This window comes from Eretmochelys imbricata, chromosome 6, assembly GCF_965152235.1.
Source record: "Eretmochelys imbricata isolate rEreImb1 chromosome 6, rEreImb1.hap1, whole genome shotgun sequence".
Classification (NCBI taxonomy): Eukaryota; Metazoa; Chordata; order Testudines; family Cheloniidae; genus Eretmochelys; species Eretmochelys imbricata.
Window position 1 is genome coordinate 71,471,140 of NC_135577.1, and position 20,760 is coordinate 71,491,899.

At 42.5% G+C, this 20,760-nt stretch overlaps 1 protein-coding gene across 1 annotated transcript in view; it reads right to left on the reverse strand.

The window, feature by feature from the left end:
• RTF1 (RTF1 homolog, Paf1/RNA polymerase II complex component) overlaps window positions 1–20,760 on the reverse strand; it is a 55,511-nt gene that overhangs the window by 20,394 nt on the left and 14,357 nt on the right. The window contains exons 5-9 of the mRNA XM_077818857.1: window positions 6,896–7,010; window positions 4,434–4,545; window positions 3,039–3,174; window positions 2,008–2,185; window positions 695–777 (exon numbers count right to left, since the gene is read on the reverse strand). Of these exons, the coding sequence (XP_077674983.1) occupies window positions 695–777; window positions 2,008–2,185; window positions 3,039–3,174; window positions 4,434–4,545; window positions 6,896–7,010 (624 nt within the window). The remainder of the gene's footprint in view (window positions 1–694; window positions 778–2,007; window positions 2,186–3,038; window positions 3,175–4,433; window positions 4,546–6,895; window positions 7,011–20,760) is intronic.

Below are 20,760 nucleotides of genomic sequence, written 5' to 3' on the forward strand. Positions count from 1 at the left end.
CCTACTGCCTGAGGAAGTTAGCTGCCCTGGTGAAACATTCCCTTAGACTCTAAGGCTTACAGTAAGGATTTCTCTCCTTGAACTAGGAAGCAGAGGCTATTACCAGCCATCAAAGTGTTAATGATTAATAAGGCTCTTTCAGAGAGTTTATCAAGTTATTGCAAACCTGCACCAATATGCAGTCTCCAAACATCTGTGAGAATTAAGAAAGCAGGTGTCTCATTTTCATACCTCACCAGGATGTTGTGAGGATCAATGTATTACCATGCTGAGTGCCTCACAATCTTTAATAGGGTCCATATAGGTACCCGAGAGAGAGATTTGATACGTCACCCTGTCCACCATCTGGTGTTTAAGCAGCACTGTGTGCCTATCCCTGTTCTACCTCTGCCATAGGAAGATACATTTTCCCATTGCCCTATCTGGAGGTGGTGAAGAGGAAGAAATACAGATGGCTGACATCGCACAGCAGGAATATGCAGACCTCTGCTCTGGCAGTCTCCAGATTAATTTCTTGGACCGCAAGGGAAGTAAGTGGCCATTTTGTGAGCTATTTACCACCTCCCTATTTAAGGGGGAAAAAGCGTTCTGACAAGCAATCTGCTTTATGGCTCTTGTCTCCATATCACACAGGAAACATTCCATCCCATAAGAGGGCAATGTACCAATTGATAGAGTAATTTTATCACCTTACCGTAACTGTAGTCCTTTGTTTGTCCTGGTACCCCCAAGCTGGTAAACCTTTGCAGTTTCTACAACACCAGTTATTTCAGCAACCTAGACCATTAAAAAAAGATGTACAGGAGAACAGACTGTGAGGACTAAGTTCATGACATTTTCTGAACACTCTCTGTACTTCGAAGTCCTCTCCGCTTGAGACCAAGCTTAGTCTGATTAATAATTCTAACTAGAAATCATCATTTAGATGAAAGAAAGATAAACTGAAGACTCCTCCCTGCTATGTTAGCAGATATTGTACAAGTTACTTCCTATAGTTTTGTTCTTCACCTTCAGCTAGCAACTAGCTGGCAGTTTATGATGCCAGCTGAAATAGGTATGGTGTTTAAGTGGTCTCAATTCTTCCCCAGTAGCATGATGTATATAATCCTACAGTAAAACAGCTGTATCTACTATAGGGAGGAAATAAAATACACCTTCAGCCCTGCCCCATGTATTAGCACAATCACTCTGAAGTACCAGTTTTTGATTGGAACTTCAGAGGATGCTGCCATATTCTTTCATGTAGTCACTGTGATGAACAGCAATTAAATGATTAAATTATCTCCCCAAGGATAGTCAGATGTGTCAGATTGTGTAAAATAAAATAAATTAGCACAGGAGAAAAAATGAATCTATGCTCTCTCTCATCAGTTCAAAAACCCAGTTTGACAGCACTATCTTGTCTTCACTGTAGAGCACAGCTGGTGTTAAATCCTTTACCAACGTCCTCAAATTCACTATCAGTTTTGAAGCAGCAAAGCATCGTTTCCCCAGTTACCCTCTTTTCTGAAGAGCACAGGCAAAGTGGAAATGTCTGGTACCGTAGTGCATACTTTGATTTCTCAAGAGACGAAGCAGTAAGACTTTATGGGAGTGACCACAAATTACAGGAAGTGGGAATCATGCTGATCCTTACTTGGTCACAGCAATAACTCAAAAACTATTTTTCAATACAGAATAAAGAGAAGCAGAGCAGCATCAGTTAGGGTTGGAAGACTAGGTTTTCAATATTGTTTTCGTATGGCCCCAATTTATCGCATTGGATTTAGAAATCAGTAAGCTGCGGCTCTCTATTTGGCCACCTTGCCCCCCTCAACTTTTTAAAAAAAAAATACAGCCGTCTCCACTACTCTAACAGCAACAGGCTCCTTCAGTACATAATGAAGGATCGTTTACTTGTAATCACCCAATAAATTATGGGCTCTTTCTCGTCAGATACCAGACAAATAACGGTAGCTGTGAATACTGCTACCAAATGGGAATCAAATCCCTGGAAGACAAACTTACCCGATAGACAGGTTTACTGTTGTGGTTCCCAATGCCAATACGCACAAAGCAGCCAGTGACTGTCTTGGCAAAGAAAGGCATATGACACCAACGCTCCAGCTTATGCCGAGATAACCGTACCCGATTCAGTTCTTCGGGTAAGGAGACTGGCTGGGATTTGGGAGGAATTTCTTCTTTTCTGGTTTGGAGAAGACAAAAGGAATATAAATCTATTAGCACCAAACAAAGGGGCTTTAGATAAGGTGTGGACCACCAAATGCTAACTAACTGAAACATTTGTAAAGGGATTCAATTTGTCAGGATGGAACAGTGTAGCTATGTGAATTTAGTGCTCATGAGAGGTGTCCAATGGAAAGCCCTGGAGACCAAAGCCCTCTATACATAGGACAGGTACAGCATGGGCAGTAGTTTCCCTTACACTTCTCAACTATGAGCCATGTTCTTCAGGGTGCAAGTACTTTAGTCTCCAGGGCAATTTAATCCTTGGCCCAAGGTCACCAAATCACAAATCAATGGTAGTAAATTTCAGTCACTAAAAATATGGGCACAATTTGAACAGTAATGTAGGCTTCTTATCCCATCATTACGAGGCTCCTCAACCAGCCATTTTATACTCAACGTTTTTCACAATGCAAGTGTGTAGCTTCAATTTTTCAGCACAACTGGGGCTATTTCAAAATGTTTCCCCAACTGGCTTAGCCCTCAAGGTTCAAGTGCAAACTCTGGTGCCAAGAAGCAAGAATTACCTCACCTTCCAATCACTGAAGACAACAGGAAAGAACACACTTGGGCCACAAGAGTCTTAAATCCTAGTTGCTGATCCAGTGGTGGGAAGCTGGACTATAAGAGGGAATGCAAATAAACCCCAAATCTACCTGCACATAGAAGCCCGCAAATGACATTGCCAAGAGGCAGAGCCACCTCTGATGCACCAAATTGCCCGCACTTAATCCTCTGAACCTAAACATGGACAGGTATTTTAAACACATACACAGAACAGCAGTTTTCTATAACCTGTGCTCAATACTTACTCTTCCTCCTCATCAGATGAGGATGATCTGGACGTGCGATCACTCTTCTCACTAGACTTATCATCTTCCTCTTCCTCTTCATCATCTGAGTATACTTCACTAGTTTTTAATGGCTGTTTTTTTGCAAGCAACTCAGCTGAAAAAAGAAATAATTGTGCCTTTATTTTTGCTGAAAGCTACTCCTTGCACATGTAACCCTCCAGTTGTAAGAGACAGGATAACCAGATAATTATGTGATCACAAGCTGGAAACCACTTCATAGCATGCAGTTACACTTACACCTAAGCATTCAGTTAGTCATTGTAGGTATACTGTTTGAAACAGACAAACAGGAGTATGCAAAAGTTTCCTAAATCTCAACTGTGCTCATTTGAAACACTTGGTGGGGAACAGCAACGTGATAAGGAAACAGGATTCACATACACATACTTAAGCTTATCACTACCTTGCCAGTCTATCTGCGCAGAACACCAACTTTTGGAAGAAAAGGCACAAACCCTGAAGGTATTAGACCTTTTTAACCATTCTAGTCAAGGACCAAGGAAGGCCAAAAGACGGTGTCGCAACTGTAATCTGCAACAAGAAGCCTGGGGCATGTGGTGGAATGAACAAAATGTGTTCGGTTTACATGTATAGAAACAGATGGCCATAGACAAAACATTACTAAGAAATTAACAGAATCTGGGTGGTTTAGGGGGTTAGTAATGGAACCTTTCATCTCGAGGTAGTCACTTGAACTATATCTCAAGCTGGCAGGAATGAAATGTTGCCATGTGCTCACGATTCAACAGACTGTGTGAAATTATTTGGTGGTTTCAGTCCACTCCCCAGTGAATACATATCCCTGTCTCACAAGCCATCACCGCCAACTGGCACCTTTGTTAGCAATTTCAGTCAAAAGACCAAGGAAAGAGAGAACATGGAAATGGCAGTTCTGGAGTGAAAAAAGGTCAAAATTGGAGCATGTTAGGGGCGGAATGTGAGAGTTTAAGGATTTTGGGCTAAATTTACATGAAATTGTATTGAAGATTTTTTTTTTTTTAAATTAAAAACCACACAGTTTTGGAGATATTACAGGGTTTAGAATCAGTTCCGTAGGCCACTAAAGAACAAAATGTACTGGCTTTTAAAATGGTGGAGGCAGCACTATAGGGAGAAGTGGGTTCAGGAAAACTCTGCCCAAATCAAGAACTGGGGGCAACCAAGGAGGAAATGGGGCACAAGGCCACCACCATTAGTTTCAAAACCAAACCAACCCACTTAACTGAGTTTTTTATATTGACACCAGTTTAGAGACTAATGCCCCAGCATTACCTGTTATAGCCATATTACATGATCAGCAAACACACTCCAAATTAGGTTCTTTGCAGGTCGACAACAAACGTTCATATTCACCTGTTCTGTTCTTCCTTTTCTCTCTCTCTGCTTTCAATTCCTCCATGGCCTGAGATTTCTTATCCAGTTTCTCATCCCGCTTTGACCGTCGTTCTTTGTTGTGTGACATCACCTAAAGGGCGTGCACAGAGAACACTTCACTACCTAGCCACAGCTCAGACTGAAATGAGGAACAAAATTAAAAAAGTTCTCTATTCTAGAATTAGAGCTGGTTGACATTTTTCATTCAAACCATTCAATAAAGTCCCTTTTCCTGCCCCCAAAAAACCTGAAAATTTTCAGAAAAGCCTTTGAAAATCCTAACCTCGGTCTCAAAACTGAAGATTGATATTTCAAATTTCAAAGTTTAATTTTTTGTTTCTCTCCTGCTTTTTCCTCCTTTTTTACTTCCTAATTCCCTTCTGCCACTGAGTGTTGCCTCGGGTTTGTTTTCACTTTTTTTTTTTTTTTGCTGCTAAATTTCAGAACTTCAATTTTGGAAGAGTTACAGAATGGCAAAAGCAAAAATGAAACTAACTTTGCCACTAACTTGGAGAGTCTCAAAAGTTTTGAAAAGTTAAAATGGCAAAGGAAAAATGGGTCAATCAAGGTAACATCATTACATCATACACCTGGACATCATTCATTTTATTGCACGCAGTGACAAAAGGGAAAAAGGGGGATGATGGGGAAAAAGTTATACATTTTTCAAAATATACTTTGCACAGAATTTCAAAAAAGCTAAATGTTGTTCCATTTCAAACTCTGCAAGATGGAAACAACTTGAAGATGTCATTTCTCATAAGAGATTTTTCCATTTTGAGCACCTCTATCTCAAATACCTGGTAGTGTAGTATGGAAGGTTCTATCAGCATAAGTCCTGAGCGACTTATGCAGGATATGTCCAAGAATATCCTGCATAAGTCGCTCAGGACTTATGCTGATAGAACCTTCCATACTACACTACCAGGTATTGGAGATAGAGGTGCTCAAAATAGAAAAATCTCTTGTGAGAAATGAATAGTACAAATAGTACAAATGAATTGGGTTCAAGAGTTACATCAAGGGCAAAAACCAACTAAAGTTTTTAGATGTAGCTGAAAGTTTCCTAAAGTAGCTCTACTATCATCACTGTAAAGTCTGATCTTGGAACTTCCCAATGGAACACAAGTAGAAAGCTCAGACTCTTCCCTTTCCAGTGGTATAAAACTCTCATTTCTAGCCCTCCTGGGTTATGAGATAGCAGACTTTACAATCTGTCATTGGTGCAAAAGTGCATATTGCATAACCTACACTTCAGACCAATGACATTTCTTTGCAAGGTCAAAAAGACCACCACCACCAAAAAAATCATTTCTCTGGCAGGTTGTTTTTCAAAAAAAGTGGCAGTTTGAAGTTGTTCAAATGTTTGGAATTTTAGAGGTAGCCCCTAGGAAAGATGGAATAGTTGGCAGAATACATGCCAGTCAGTTAAAGATGCAGGAAAAAAAAGTAACACGTGGCTCTGCCATTTATCACATATAAGTAAAGTACACAAGGGAGGTTACCCAGGTAGGAGACAAAAGACTATATAGACAAAGTGGATTCTTTCTTTATATTTGCTAGATGACAAAAATTGTGTAAATTAAATTTCACACAGAAAGATATACTAAAAGAGCATTCAGGTTGCAAAGTGAAAGCACTCAAGAGGCAAGAAATGCCGAAGTGTTCTTGCATAATTAACTCTTACCCCTTGTGCATGTGAATTACAATACAGTCCTTCATGACATGAACACATTCCTTCAGAGCCCTACCTCTGGTCCTCCTAGAACATTGCCACATACACTTCCAGGTGTAATGAGAAATTCAGCTCAACTTCCTTATAAATACAGGTAATAGAGTCATTAGAATATTGAGAGGTCATTCTTCAAAGAGAACTCCTGTATAAAAGTCTGTACACATGCACAACACACGTTTAAGAAGTTATAACTTAACTTAATGCTAAACAGATTTTCACCAGACTACAGAAAGTCTCTAGGTTGCAGATGTGCTTATTCTTTGTGCTCAAAAATGGCTTAACTGTTTTTGGTCAAACTCCCTTAAAAATGCACTTCCACCATGACACCAAATGTGGGAAAAGTAAAAGTTTGACAAAAAGATATAAGCAACAACAAAAAGCCCCTTTAGAATGAAAGCAGTTAAGCAGATATTATATAATAGCACAACAAATATAGCTATAGTTTTTCTTTAATTTATACATTCTTTGTGAAGAGTCACCTGTACATTCCTCAATAGACAAAAGATGTTTGGTAGCTTTATTTTTTTATTTATTTTTTTAAGTGATCTGAAAACTCAAGATTGCATTGAGCACAGAAGAGACCTGACTTCCCTGCCCCCTACCAGGTTGCCGAGAGGGGTATGGAAAGTGGCAGGAAGGAGGGCAAAAGACAGCAGCATTCCTCTGTGGGATAAAGTGACTAGTAGTGAGAATTGCTGTTTCTTACCTGGCACTCCTGGATCTGTGTGAGCTTTTTCTTCTCCTGCTCTTCCTCTTGCTTTTTCTTTTTCTCCTTTTTTTCTTTCTTTTTTGCTGTTTTTAGTTTCTTCTTAATTTCAAATCTGGGCATAAACAAGTGGGGGTGAAGAAGCAGATGAAAGTATCCCTCCTCAGGGGGAGGGATAGCTCAGTGGTTTGAGCACTGGCCTGCTAAACCCCGGGTTCTGAGTTCAATCCTTGAGGAGGCCATTTAGGGATGTGGGGCAAAAATTGGGGATTGGTCCTGCTTTGAGCAGGGGGTTGGACTAAATGACCTCTTGAGGTTCCTTCCAACCCTAATATTCTATGATTCTATGAAAGGGCTGAAACCAATTTCTGGCATGACTCAGACAAGGACAGCATCAGATTCAAGGAGCATTACGAATTAAAAACTGAGATGGACAGTAAGTGTAAAATCTTGAGTTCTCTACCACTAAAATAGTGCCTGAAGTTAAAGAAAATGGATACATGCTCAGACTCTCACAGCTGAGCCATAGTTATGCCGTGATAAAGTGGGAATTGGAACAGTCAAGCGAAGTACAGTAAGAATCAGTAGTTGAAGTTTGATAGTAATCTAGAACCCAGACACAGACTCGTTGGAAAGGTACATGTGATACCACATTATACCTGGGGGAACAGACATACTAACTAGCAAATTTTGTTATTTGTTACATTGCAGCAAAGTTCCTAAATGTAATCAGGTTCTTCAGATTTCAGCCTATAAGATTGTGAAGTTTCTTTTTCAGCACCTATACAAATCTCAGTGTTCAACTCCACAGCTATAGACCTTTCCAAAAGAACCAGAAAAAGCATGTATCTAGTATTCATAAGCTACAAGAACAAAATAATCCAAAATTGCATTTCAAACTTGGTCCCAGTTCTGTTATACACATACTTCACATTATAAGACAGCCAGAGAACAAAGACATAGCTTGACAACTTATATTTATTATTATAGAAGTACAAATAGGGTTTCCATTCAAACACCCGCCAACTTAGGAGGAGACATGCACAGAATGGGTAGGAGTACTGGAGCAGAGTGATTGAGCCTACAGCAGAGAAAAGCAGCATATTTTTGATGCCTGCATATACAAACTCAACGCTGACCTGTATAGCATCATTTATGTAGATGGGTCTTCCCATGGGTTTGAATGTATTCCACAGAAACAATGTTAATTTAAGGAAGAGAAGAATCTAGATTTTCTGGTTAGAGAACACCATCTCCACTCTAACAGCCCAATCCTGCAAAAGATTGAGCATGTGAGTAACTTTACTCAAACAAGTAGTTCCACTGGAACACTTAAACCCCAAGAAGAATGTTGAGGGGCTTTTATTAATGTGCTCTGTTGAGGGACCAGAGCTGAGTAAATTAGTTTCCGGTTCTCGTCAACCTCCTTTCAAGAGGCTCAGTCAATGAAGACTCTCTACCACCCCACTAAGAATCTCCAAAAACCTGCTGCTGAGCCCTGGAAGAAGATACCCTTTTTGAGTGAGCAGAATATCACTTGCTACCCACTGGCCCCAGCTCCCAAGATGCTATCAGAAAACCACAGTGTTTCCAGAGTTTCAAAACACCAGCTCCATGCTGGTACCTCCCCATATCTTGTTCAACATGGAATCCACCTTGCCTTAAGAGAAAGGTAAAGTAGAATGGAGGGGAAACTGGGCACTGAAGAGCACAGATCAGGGGAAGTTGGAACTACCCCACAAGGGGTGAGGAGGCAGCATGGTTCTCCCTGGAGTCCAATCTCAACTTCCTCTTCCTCTTCTCCAGCACAGTGGCTCCCTCCAGGTTGCCTCAGCAGACACCTTCAAATATTCAAAGTTGACTATTCCAAGGTGTTAAATCTCCACAACCTAAAGGATGATCACATAAAACCCACCAACATGTTAACATTTTTAGTTCAACTCCACTTTCCTAACGCACAGAACAACGTAACAACTAGTCACTGAGGTGGATCCAAAACATCATGGATTGAGGAGTTACATGGGTATATCACGGAGTATTTCCTAGGATGAGAAACTAAATTTAGGACACTTCTCATCTAGCAAACTTTTGCAAAACACTAATTTTTAAAGATTTGGCAACTTGTTCAATTTAAACAGAAGACCCTGAAAAGATCTTGAGCCACTCTTAGCAATGCTCAGCTGTTTATAGATTTTCTTAGCCAGCATGGTAACTAGACCAACTGAGCAGATGGTTTGTAAGAGATGGGGATTCTCAAGTTATTCTCCTGGGGATTTAGAGAGACACTAGCTCTATTCTGGCCCTTTCAGTACAGCAGGAATTACCTGAGCATCAGGAATTCTGCACTGAAGGTGATCAAAGCAGTAGCAATGTAGAAGCCCATATGAGTTTCTAAAATGAAAGGAAATCATAGAATCATAGAATATCAGGGTTGGAAGGGACCTCAGCAGGTCATCTAGTCCAACCCCCTGCTCAAAGCAGGACCAATCCCCAATTAAATCATCCCAGCCAGGGCTTTGTCAAACCTGACCTTAAAAACTTCTAAGAAAGGAGATTCTACCATCTCCCTAGGTAACACACTCCAGTGTTTCACCACCCTCCTAGTGAAAAAGTTTTTCCTAATATCCAACCTAAACCTCCCCCACTGCAACTTGAGACCATTACTCCTTGTCCTGTCATCTTCTACCACTGAGAATAGTCTAGAACCATCCTCTTTGGAACCACCTCTCAGGTAGTTGAAAGCAGCTATCAAATCCCCCCTCATTCTTCTTTTCTGCAGACTAAACAATCCCAGTTCCCTCAGCCTCTTCTCATAAGTCATGTGTTCCAGACCCGTAATCATTTTTGTTGCCCTTCGCTGGACTCTCTCCAATTTATCCACATCCTTCTTGTGGTGTGGGACCCAAAACTGGACACAGTACTCCAGATGAGGCCTCACCAATGTCGAATAGAGGGGAACGATCACATCCCTCGATCTGCTGGCTATGCCCCTACTTATACATCCCAAAATGCCATTGGCCTTCTTGGCAACAAGGGCACACTGTTGACTCATATCCAGCTTCTCGTCCACTGTCACCCATAGGTCCTTTTCCGCAGAACTGCTGCCTAGCCATTCGGTCCCTAGTCTGTAGCGGTGCATTGGATTCTTCCGTCTTAAGTGCAGGACCCTGCACTTATCCTTGTTGGACCTCATCAGATTTCTTTTGGCCCAATCCTTCAATTTGTCCAGGTCCCTCTGTATCCTATCCCTACCTGCCACCGTATCTACCACTCCTCCTAGTTTAGGATCATCTGCAAATTTGCTGAGAGTGCAATCCACACCATCCTCCAGATCATTTATGAAGATATTAAACAAAACCGGCTCCAGGACCGACCCTTGGGGCACTCCACTTGATACCGGCTGCCAACTAGACATGGAGCCATTGATCACTACCCGTTGAGCCCGACAATCTAGCCAACTTTCTACCCACCTTATAGTGCATTCATCCAGCCCATACTTCTTTAACTTGCTGACAAGAATACTGTGGGAGACAGTGTCAAAAGCTTTGCTAAAGTCAAGAAACAATACATCCACTGCTTTCCCTTCATCCACAGAACCATTAATCTCATCATAGAAAGCGATTAGATTAGTCAGGCATGACCTTCCCTTGGTGAATCCATGCTGACTGTTCCTGATCATTTTCCTCTCGTGTAAGTGCTTCAGGATAGATTCCTTGAGGACCTGCTCCATGATTTTTCTGGGGACTGAGGTGAGGCTGACTGGCCTGTAGGATCCTCCTTCTTCCCTTTTTTAAAGGCTGGCACTACATTAGCCCTTTTCCAGTCATCCGAGACTTCCCCCGTTCGCCATGAGTTTTCAAAGATAATGGCCAATGGCTCTGCAATCACAGCTGCCAATTCCTTTAGCACTCTTGGATGCAACGCATCCGGCCCCATGGACTTGTGCACGTCCAGCTTTTCTAAATAGTCCCTAACCACCTCTTTCCCCACAGAGGGCTGGCCACCTACTCCGCATGCTGTGTTGCCCAGCGCAGCAGTCTGGGAGCTGACCTTGTTCGTGAAGACAGAGGCAAAGAAAGCATTGAGTACATTAGCTTTTTCCACATCCTCTGTCACTAGGTTGCCTCCCTCATTCAGTAAGGGGCCCACACTTAACTTGGCTTTCTTCTTGTTGCCAACATACCTGAAGAAACCCTTCTTGTTACTCTTAACATCTCTTGCTAGCTGCAGCTCCAGGTGTGATTTGGCCCTCCTGATTTCATTCCTTCATGCCCGAGCAATATTTTTATACTCTTCCCTGGTCATTTGTCCAATCTTCCACTTCTTTTAAGCTTCTTTTTTATGTTTAAGATCCGCAAGGATTTCACCGTTAAGCCAAGCTGGTCGCCTGCCATATTTACTATTCTTTCGACACATCGGGATGGTTTGTCCCTGTAACCTCAATAGGGATTCCCTGAAAAACAGCCAGCTCTCCTGGACTCCTTTCCCCCTCATGTTATTCCCCCAGGGGATCCTACCCATCAGTTCCCTGAGGGAGTTGAAGTCTGCTTTCCTGAAGTCCAGGATCCATATTCTGCTGCTTACCTTTCTTCCCTGTGCCAGGATCCTGAACTTGACCAACTCATGGTCACTGCCTCCCAGATTTCCATCCACTTTTGCTTCCCCTACTAATTCTTCCCGGTTTGTGAGCAGCAGGTCAAGAAAAGCTCCCACCCAGTTGGCTCCTCCAGCACTTGCACCAGGAAATTGTCCCCTACATTTTCCAAAATGTGTTCCTCTGAGGGGTCCAAGCTTCTCTTATGGCACATAAGCTGTAATATAATGGCTATGCAGCTGCTCCATTACAAGCCACTTGGCTGAGGGAGAAATAAATGGATTCCCTTTACTCCTACTCTCTGATTCTTTGCACAAAGCCTGCATCCATTCACCTCAATAGAGTGTTAATGCAAACCTAGAGACAACAGTTTAAATTCTCAGCTTCAGCTACTTCCTCTGCTGATTGCTTTAGCAGAAACATGCATTTCAACTGAGGCTATGAATGCAGAATGGGTAGAATACCACCTATTTTTCATGCAAACTGATTCATGAACCATCTTAAGACAGATATTGTTCAGAGAAGACTTGGAAGAAACTGCTAAAAGCAGACTCTTAACAGCCAGGCTGGGCCAGATTCATGAAGATCCCATAACTGATCATACTGGCATGGGTTGTAAGCCAGAACCTTCCCCTTTACAGACCTGCCACAGGAAAGGTGAGAAGAAGAGATGAAAAACACTGAGAAAAAGCAGAATAGAAGGGAAAAATCTGTTTCGTGTAAACCATAATTTTGTCAATTACACACAACAGCACCACCTTTAATGGAAAGGATTTTGTCACTGAAATAGCAAGTCTGATGAGAGAGACACAAAACCCACTCAATCTAAAACCTTGTCTACACTACAAAGTTTTGTAGACAAAAGGCATCTTTTGTCGACAAATCAGTGGATGCATACACTGCGATGCGACTTTTGCCAGCAAAAGTGCCTGTTTTGGCAACAAATTAAAACCACCCCAACGAGAGAGACAAGGCTTTTTGCACAAAATTTGTGTCTACAAAGTGCCAGTGTAAATACCATGCTTGATTTTATAGCTTTAATTGGCCTCCAGGAAGCGTTCCACAATGCCCATCGTGACCGCACTGGTCAGCGGTTTGAACTCTACTGCCCTGCAGCCAGGTAAACAATTATTCTCCCCCCTCCCCCCTCCCCCCGAGAAACACTGGGAATTTTTGAAATTCCATTTCCTGTTTGCTCAGCATGGAGAGGTCTTATCACATCTTCCCAGGTGACCCTGACAAGTTATTACACAAAGGTTTTCCCACTTGGCCCACTGCGGAGCTGCTGGGTATATGGGGAGAGGAGGCTGAGCAGTCCTAGCTGCACTTGAGCCGTAGGACTTTTGATACCTATGGGCAGATTTCTCGAGGCTTGTGTGAAAATGGCTATGATCAGGACACGCTGCAGTGCAGAGCAAAGAGAAAGGAGCTGAGGCAGGCGTACCATAAGGTGAGGGAGGCAAACCATCGCTTTGGTGCTGCACCTAAGACCTGCCGGTTCTATAAGGAGCTGGACACTATCCTTGGTGGTGACCCCACCTCCACTGCCAAGAGCTCCATGGATAGTTCGGTAGACCTGGAGGTGGCGGAAAGAGGACCTAACCCAGAGGACCAAGTCACTGATGAAGAGGTGGAGTTAGAGGACGATGTGGAGCAGACAGCCAGGAACTGTTCACCACTTTGGAGGTGTCTAGCCAGTCTCAGCAGTTCCTCTCCAGCGAGCAAGAAACAGGAGAGGAGACACCTGGTAAGTGGCTGTGGTTTGTGTAGTGTGGTGGATTCAGGGTATTGAAATGTACAAGGCTGGCTGTGTTTGTGTGTGCTGGACATTCCCTGTGTAGCTAATCAGTAGGGCAGAACAGGGTGTTGATGCATGCCCAGATCTCACAGGAATCCTCCAGAGAGATCTCTAGGAAAGTTTCCTGGAGGTACTTGGTAATCCGCTGCCGAAGGTTCCTTGGCAGATCTGCTTTGTCCTTCCCCCATAGTAGGAAACTTTCCCGTGCCATTGGGCAATCACTTGTGCAAGGACAAAAAGCAACACACAAGCAAGCAGCATAGGGACCCAGGGAGGAAGCCACAAGCATGTAGTAGATGTACCCTTGCTTCCCTTACTCTCAGCAGTGAAATACCTACTACAATGACCTCCTGCCTGTGGAAAAATGTGGGAGAATTTTAGAATTTTTCCCCTAGTCGGCTGCACCACAACCCTTGCAGAGTGCTTTTTCCCCCCAGGTAAAGCCCCCCAGCCAACACTCATCATGCTTTGGGTGTTCACCAAGATGTGTGCTTATCAAGGGTCAGTGAGAAAGTGATTATGTTACAAAAGGTATTTTACTGAAATGTTTCAATGCTGTGCGTGAACTTAACAATCATGCTTCTGTGCATTGTTCCTTCTGCTTCAGCAGATGTGGCCTTCAGGAACACAGCACACACCAGCTGAGCGTCTCCGATAAGAAATCGCCCAAGACAGAGCAAAGACGACATGTTCCAGGAGGAACTGCACTTCTCCAATGCAAAGAAAAGGGAACGAAAGGAGTGCTGGGAAGCCGAAAGGCAGGACAGAAAAAAAATTAGGAGTTTGTTAAGGATGCTACTGAGCAGATGATTAAAGTCATGGAGGAGCAAATGCAGATGCTGAAGTCCTTAATAATGCTGCAGACTGAGTGGATGCGTACCTGCCCTCCCCTGCAGCACGTTCAGAATTCTTTTCCATGCCCCTCCCCCACCCCAAACTCCGCCCACACAGTCCTTTCTGCTTTCCCCTTCACTCCACCCCCTTGGACAAACTTTCAAAATGATAGCTGGACATACATGCAGCTCTGAAAGTCTACCTTTCCCTGATACCTCCTTTCCCACCAAGCATCTTTGTGTGTGCGCGCTTTCTTGTGCAATAAAAGCAAAGTTTTTGAACGATAACTCATCTTTATTTGTTTCCTATAAATTGAGATAGCAGGCACTACCAATACATACACAGGTAGGTCAAACATTTCCTTACTGGAATGTAAGGCTCCAAATGCCACCATTGCTTCCCAGGAAAACTACATGCAATGTAACATTGCAGCACCAATCACAGAGATAGACATTACTGGTTCTTATTTTCAATGTTGCCTCAAGGCCTCCCTGATTTGAATTGCTCCCCTCAGGGCCCCTCTGATACCCCTGGTATCTGGTTGCTCAAACACTCCACCCTTGAGCAAACGTTTCACCCTTAACTTCAAAGATTATCCAACATACAACATGTGGCTATGACCATGGGAATATTATCTTCATTGAGGTCTAACCTGCTATAAAGGCAGCACCAACACACCTCTAATCTGCCAAAGGCACATTCAACAACTGGCTGAGTAGATGCAGGATGACAGTGGAACCGCTCCTTACTGCTGTCCAGGTTTCCCGTGTAAGGTTTCATGAGCCATGGCTGTAAGGGGTACGCTGGGTCTCCCAGGATCACTACGGGAATTTCAACATCCTCCACTGTAATATTCGGATCTGGAAAGAAAGTCCCTGCTTGTAGCTTTCTATACAGGCCGGTGTTCCTGAAGATGCGTACGTCATGCATCTTCCCAGACCACCCTGCGTTGATGTCAGTGAAAAACCCATGGTGATCCACAAGCACCTACAACACCATGGAGAAGTACCCCTTCCTATTTATGTACTCCATTTCAAGGTGGTCTGGTGCCAAAATTGGAATGTGCATGCCATCTATCGCCCCTCCACAGTTAGGGAAACCCATTTCTGCAAAGCCATCCACCATTTACCGCACATTTCCCAGAGTCACGGTCCTTCTTAGCAGGATGCGATTAATTGCCCTGCACACTTGCATTAATGCAGCCCCAACAGTCAACTTCCTGACTCCAAATTAATTCACAACCGACTGGTAGCAGTTTGGAGTCACCAGTTTCCACACAGTGATTGCCACACGCTTCTCTACCAATAGGGCAGCTCTCATTCTGGTGTCCTTGTGCTGCAGTGCTGGGCTGAGCTCCGCACACAGTTCCAGGAAGGTGGCTTTCTGCATCCGAAACTTCTGTAGCCACTGCTCGTCATCCCATAACTGCACGACAATACGATCCCACCATTCAGTGTTTGTTTCCTGAGCGCAAAAGCGACAGTCCACCCTCTGCAGTTCTTCTGTGAATGTCAAAAGCAATCTAAAATTGCTCCTATCCGTATCACACATCATGTCAGGCAACTGGGAGTCTTCTTCAGTTAGGAATTTCACGATTAACTGCACTGCCATCCGCAATGTCTTCATGACAGTTATCAGAGCATCGGAGAGCAGTGCAGGATCCATCCCTTCTCACAAAGATGCTGGGTGCACAGCAAACAAGGGCCATTGAAAAATGCCAGGAAAGACAGCCAGAAGCCCAAGGAACACTGGGAAAGAGAGCAATGCATCATGGGACATTGAGCCCAGTCCCAAGATATGCTGTGATACGCTCCGCCTTCCCACAAGACCTAGCGGCAGAAGGCATCGAGCTGGACTGTGGGATAGGTATCCACAGTGCACTGCTCACACTGTCTGTGCTAGTGCCCCAAGTTTGGACGTGCTCTGCTGACAGAGGGTGAGTGTGAACATGCAATACAGATTTTTATTATAGTGCTTTTTGAGTGTCAACATAACTTTTTGCAACAAAACTCTGTAGTGTAGACGAGGCCTAAGATAGGAAACCAGAAACAACCCCCTGAAAATGACAGAGGAGAATGCTGAGAAGCCCACAGAAGAAAACAAAGAAAGGTTACATAATTTCTTTTGACTGTGTGTGGCTTAAATGTGTTGACTACAGATGCAGAGGTAGATTATGCAGATAATTTCCAGATGCTCCCTCTACAGCTTTCCTCCCACTTCTGGCCCATCCAAGAACTCTCACTCCCTCTGCAGTTTCTTTTCCCTTTCTAACTGTGTGTTGCCCCACTATATAGCTCTCCATGATTTCTGAAAAAATTTCAGGAGCCCAATACTACCTGTTAGATTTACCACTCTAGGCAAAGTATACTCCTTGTTTAACCTCTCAGACCATATAATGGTATTTTAGAAAACAGTAATGGGGAAAGGCAAGAGAGAAATGGATTCTCTTTTGTACAGATTAGCTGGCAACAAGTCCCTGAGAAGCAGCAGGAGCTTTAATAGTAGTAGGCAGAGACCACCCTATTATATCCAGCAATGAGGAAACTAGCAATGAGGAAACAAGCTTTTACAGATACTTGAACATCTGAGAGTTACAACATTAAGATGTGTCTAAGTTTTATCTTCTGTGGAGGGAGTGGAAAAATAGAAATTCCATTCCTCACACACTCACCATCTATTTGTTTTTGGTGGCATTGGAGGACATGGATGGCCACCAGTTCACACAGCACAAAGTAATAGATTAATGTAGTCTATAGCCTTGTTAATTAATTAACATAGGAACTGACAGAACAGGACATACTAATTACATCTGGTCTAGTTGTCAGTTTCCAGCAGTAGCGAAATCTGGAAGCCTCAGTCAGTCCTCCTCCTTCCTCTGGTAGATTCTCAAAGAAAGGGGGGGAATCTCTATTAGGAATATTGCACAGCTGCTTTTATGGAATTAGACTCAAAGGGATCAGGTATTTTCTCAGCTACCCTGAGCCTTGGCTTCCTCTGGAGCAACTCTCTCCCAATATCTAGACTGATTCTACCTCCCTATTGTGATGTGATCCCGGCACTGTGATGTTTTTAACAAACCTAAAATTTAGGGGTTGGATTTCTATGTGAGCATGTAAACCCATCAAACCTTAGTCCCCTCATACCTTTGCTTTACATTTCCACATGACGTGAGCAGCAGTCAGTCTTTACCAACTGGTGCCTGTTAGGTCTGACAGTGAAATTTCTGTACTATTTTTTCCTTCCCTCCTTCATTTTTTTGGTTTAAAAATAAGTTAAATATAAAAGCTATGCTAATGCAATCTCAAAGTAACACACTGCAAATGACAAACCCAGTAAGATTTAAGACTTCCAGCAATACTTCCAGCTGTAGTTTCTATTCCTATTTCTGTATACGTTTTACACACCATACAACACACAGGATGCGCAACAATGAGTTAATGTGGCTGTAGGATTTGTGATTTTACCTGTGTAACCTTGATGGTGCGTCAATTGTTCTTTCAATTTAATATCAATATTGTAACACACCAGTTTCTGTACAGATTATTAGTTATTTGTATTACTGTAGCACCTAGGAGTCCCAGTCATGGGCCAGGACTCAATTGTGCTAGGTACTGTACAAACAAAACAGACAGACCCTGTCCCAAAAAACTTATAAGCTAAATATGAGACAGGTGAATAGACTGGGGAAGACAAGGAAACAATGAGAGAATCTTGGACAGAATGATCAACAGTGGTCTCAGCACACTAACGGCGTACCCACTGTCAATATATTGTAGGCACCATGGCAAAGGAGAATTTCAAGGAGGGATTCAAAGGAGAACAACAAAGTGGCTTTGTGAATGTTTACAGGGAGCCCCTCCCAACTACAGGGACAGCATGGGATTACACACGAAAGTGCCTGTTTGAAAGATCGTCACAGGCCAGTAGGAGGCAGGACTTCATCTCTCCATAGCAAATGAGAGAAGTAGGTTGGGGACTGATCATGAGGGACCACAAAGGTGAAAACATGCATTTTATGTCTGATGTGATAGAGAATGAGGAGCCAGATGAGGAATATGAAGAGGCTGTGACATGGTCAAAGCAATGGACTAAGAGAAGGATCTTTGCAGCACTATGAACAGGGAAAGATTGCATTTGCCCACACCAGGAAAAAACAAAACAAAACCAATGTTGCAATAATTTACACACAAGGCAAATTAACTGAAACTATAGTGAACAACAGAATTATCAGACACAGAGATGAATGCGATATGTTGGGGAAGAGTCAACACACAGCATTTGTAAAGGGAAAATCATACCTCATCAATCTATTAGAATTATTTGATGGTGTCAACAAGCACGTGGAAAACCATCCAGTTGATATAGTGTACTTGGACTTTCAGAAAGGTTTTGACTAAGTCCCACACCAAAGGCTCTTAAGCAAAGTAAGGGATCATGGAATAAGAGGGAAGGCCTGTGACAGTCTGTACGTTTAGATTCACCCTTTTTACAAGACTGAGAAATTTTGTACAAATTATGCCTTGTGAGGTATCATTTGAAAACTCATGATGTGCTCATCATTATTGTCCTGGTAAAATGTGTGTGGCAACACTGTATGTAAAATTATAAGAGTCTACTGTATAACGTTAGTGAAACATATTCCAAGTTTAGAAAAGCAGGCACAAACAGTTCCTTGAAGACAAAAACCAAACTGATGCCTCAGCTAGGTATAAACAAAAATCAAATGAACCATCACCTGGTTAAGTGGCCATTCTTTAGCAGGAAAAAGGGGTGTGAGCAAGAAATTTATATCCTGACAGTGGAACAGCTGGAAGTTCCCATGCAAACAGACTTGCTGTCGCCTGAATCCCAGTTGGAGATGATTCTCAAAGAAGGGGAATGCTATAAGAAAGGGGAACACTCTCCAGATTATTTTTCTCCCCTCATCTCTAACTCACAGCATCAACAAACACTTGAAAGACAAAGGAAGCATCACTGAACTGGGGGGGACTCCTGGCTGAAAAGAATCCAGCCAGGCTGCTATAAGCATGTGGTGAGAGAAACCTTTTTGCTTTAAATTCACTTAGCTTTTAAGTATTAATTTGCATTTTACCTTTTATTTCTTTGTAACCATTTCTGACTTTTATACCTTATTACATGCAATCACTTAAAATCCATCTTTCTGTAGTTAATAAACTTGTTTTATTGTTGTATCTAAACCAGTGTACATTTGGATTAAAGTGTTTGGGCAACTTTATTTGAGATAGTCTGTCATTTTATTAATAGAAAATGATGTTATCTATAAGCTTGTATTGTCCAGAAGGAAAGAACTGGGTAGTATAAGACGTACATTCTGGGGACAAACCTGGGACTGGAAATTTGCTGGTGTCACTATGCAATATAATTCAGGAGTGAATGGCTAGAGCACTCTCATAACTCAGCTGGCAGTAATTTACATGCTAGAGGCCGTGTGTGAGCAGGCCAAGAGTGGTTGCTCTCACAGCAAAGCAGTGTAAAATGCACCTAAGGTTGGAGAATTGAGAGGACACAGCTGTTCAGCAGTCCAGATTGTACCCTGAGTAATGTCACATGGTCTTCTCATGAGTCAGTAGCTGGTTAGAAGACAGGAAACAAAGGGTAGGAATGCATGCTCAGTTTTCACAGTGGAGAGAGGTAAATAGCAGGGTCCCTCAAGGATCTGTACTGGGACCAGTGCTGTTCAACATATTCATAATAAATGATCTGGAAAAAGGTGGCAAAGTTTGAAGATGATACAAAATTACTCGAGATTGCAGTCAGCTTTGGATTTAACTAAGAGTTACAAAGGGATCTCACAGAACTGGATGACTGGGCAACAAAATGGCAGATGAAATTCAATGCTGATAAAAGGAAAATAGTGCATGTTGTAAAACATAATCCCAACTATACATAAGAAATTATGAGGTCTAAATTAGCTGTTACCACTCAAGAAAGAGATACTGGAGTCATCACAGATAGTTCTCAGAAAAACATCTGCTGAGTAGCAGTAGTAGTCAAAAAAGCTAACAGAATGTTAGGAACCATTAGGAAATGGATAGAAAAGATAGAAAATATAAGGCCACTAGATAAATGTATGGTACGCCCAAGCCTTGACTACTACATGCAGTTCTGGTCGCCCCATCCCAAAAAAAAAAAAAAAAGATATTAGAATTGGAAAAGACACAGAGAAGGGCAACAAAGATGATTAAGGGTATGGAACAGCTTCCATACGAAGAGAGATTAAAAAGACTGGGTCTGTTCATCTTAGCAAAGAGACAACTAAGCAGGGATATAACAGAGGTCTATAAAAGCATGAATGGTGTAGAACAAGTGAATAGGGAAGTGTTATTTACCCCTTCACATAATACTAGAACCAGGGGTCACCCAATGAAATTAAAAGGCAGCAGGTTTAAAACAAACCAAAGCAAACACTTCTTCACACAACAGTCAACCTGTAGAACTCATTGCCAGACGATGTTCTGAAGGGAAAAAGTATACATGGGTTTAAAAAAGAACTAAAGAAGTTCATGGAGGATAAGTCCATCAATGGCTATTAGCCAAAAGGGCCAGGACACAACCCTATGCTCTCGGGGTCTCTAAACCTCCAAATGCCAGAAGCTGCGAATGAATGACAGGGGATGT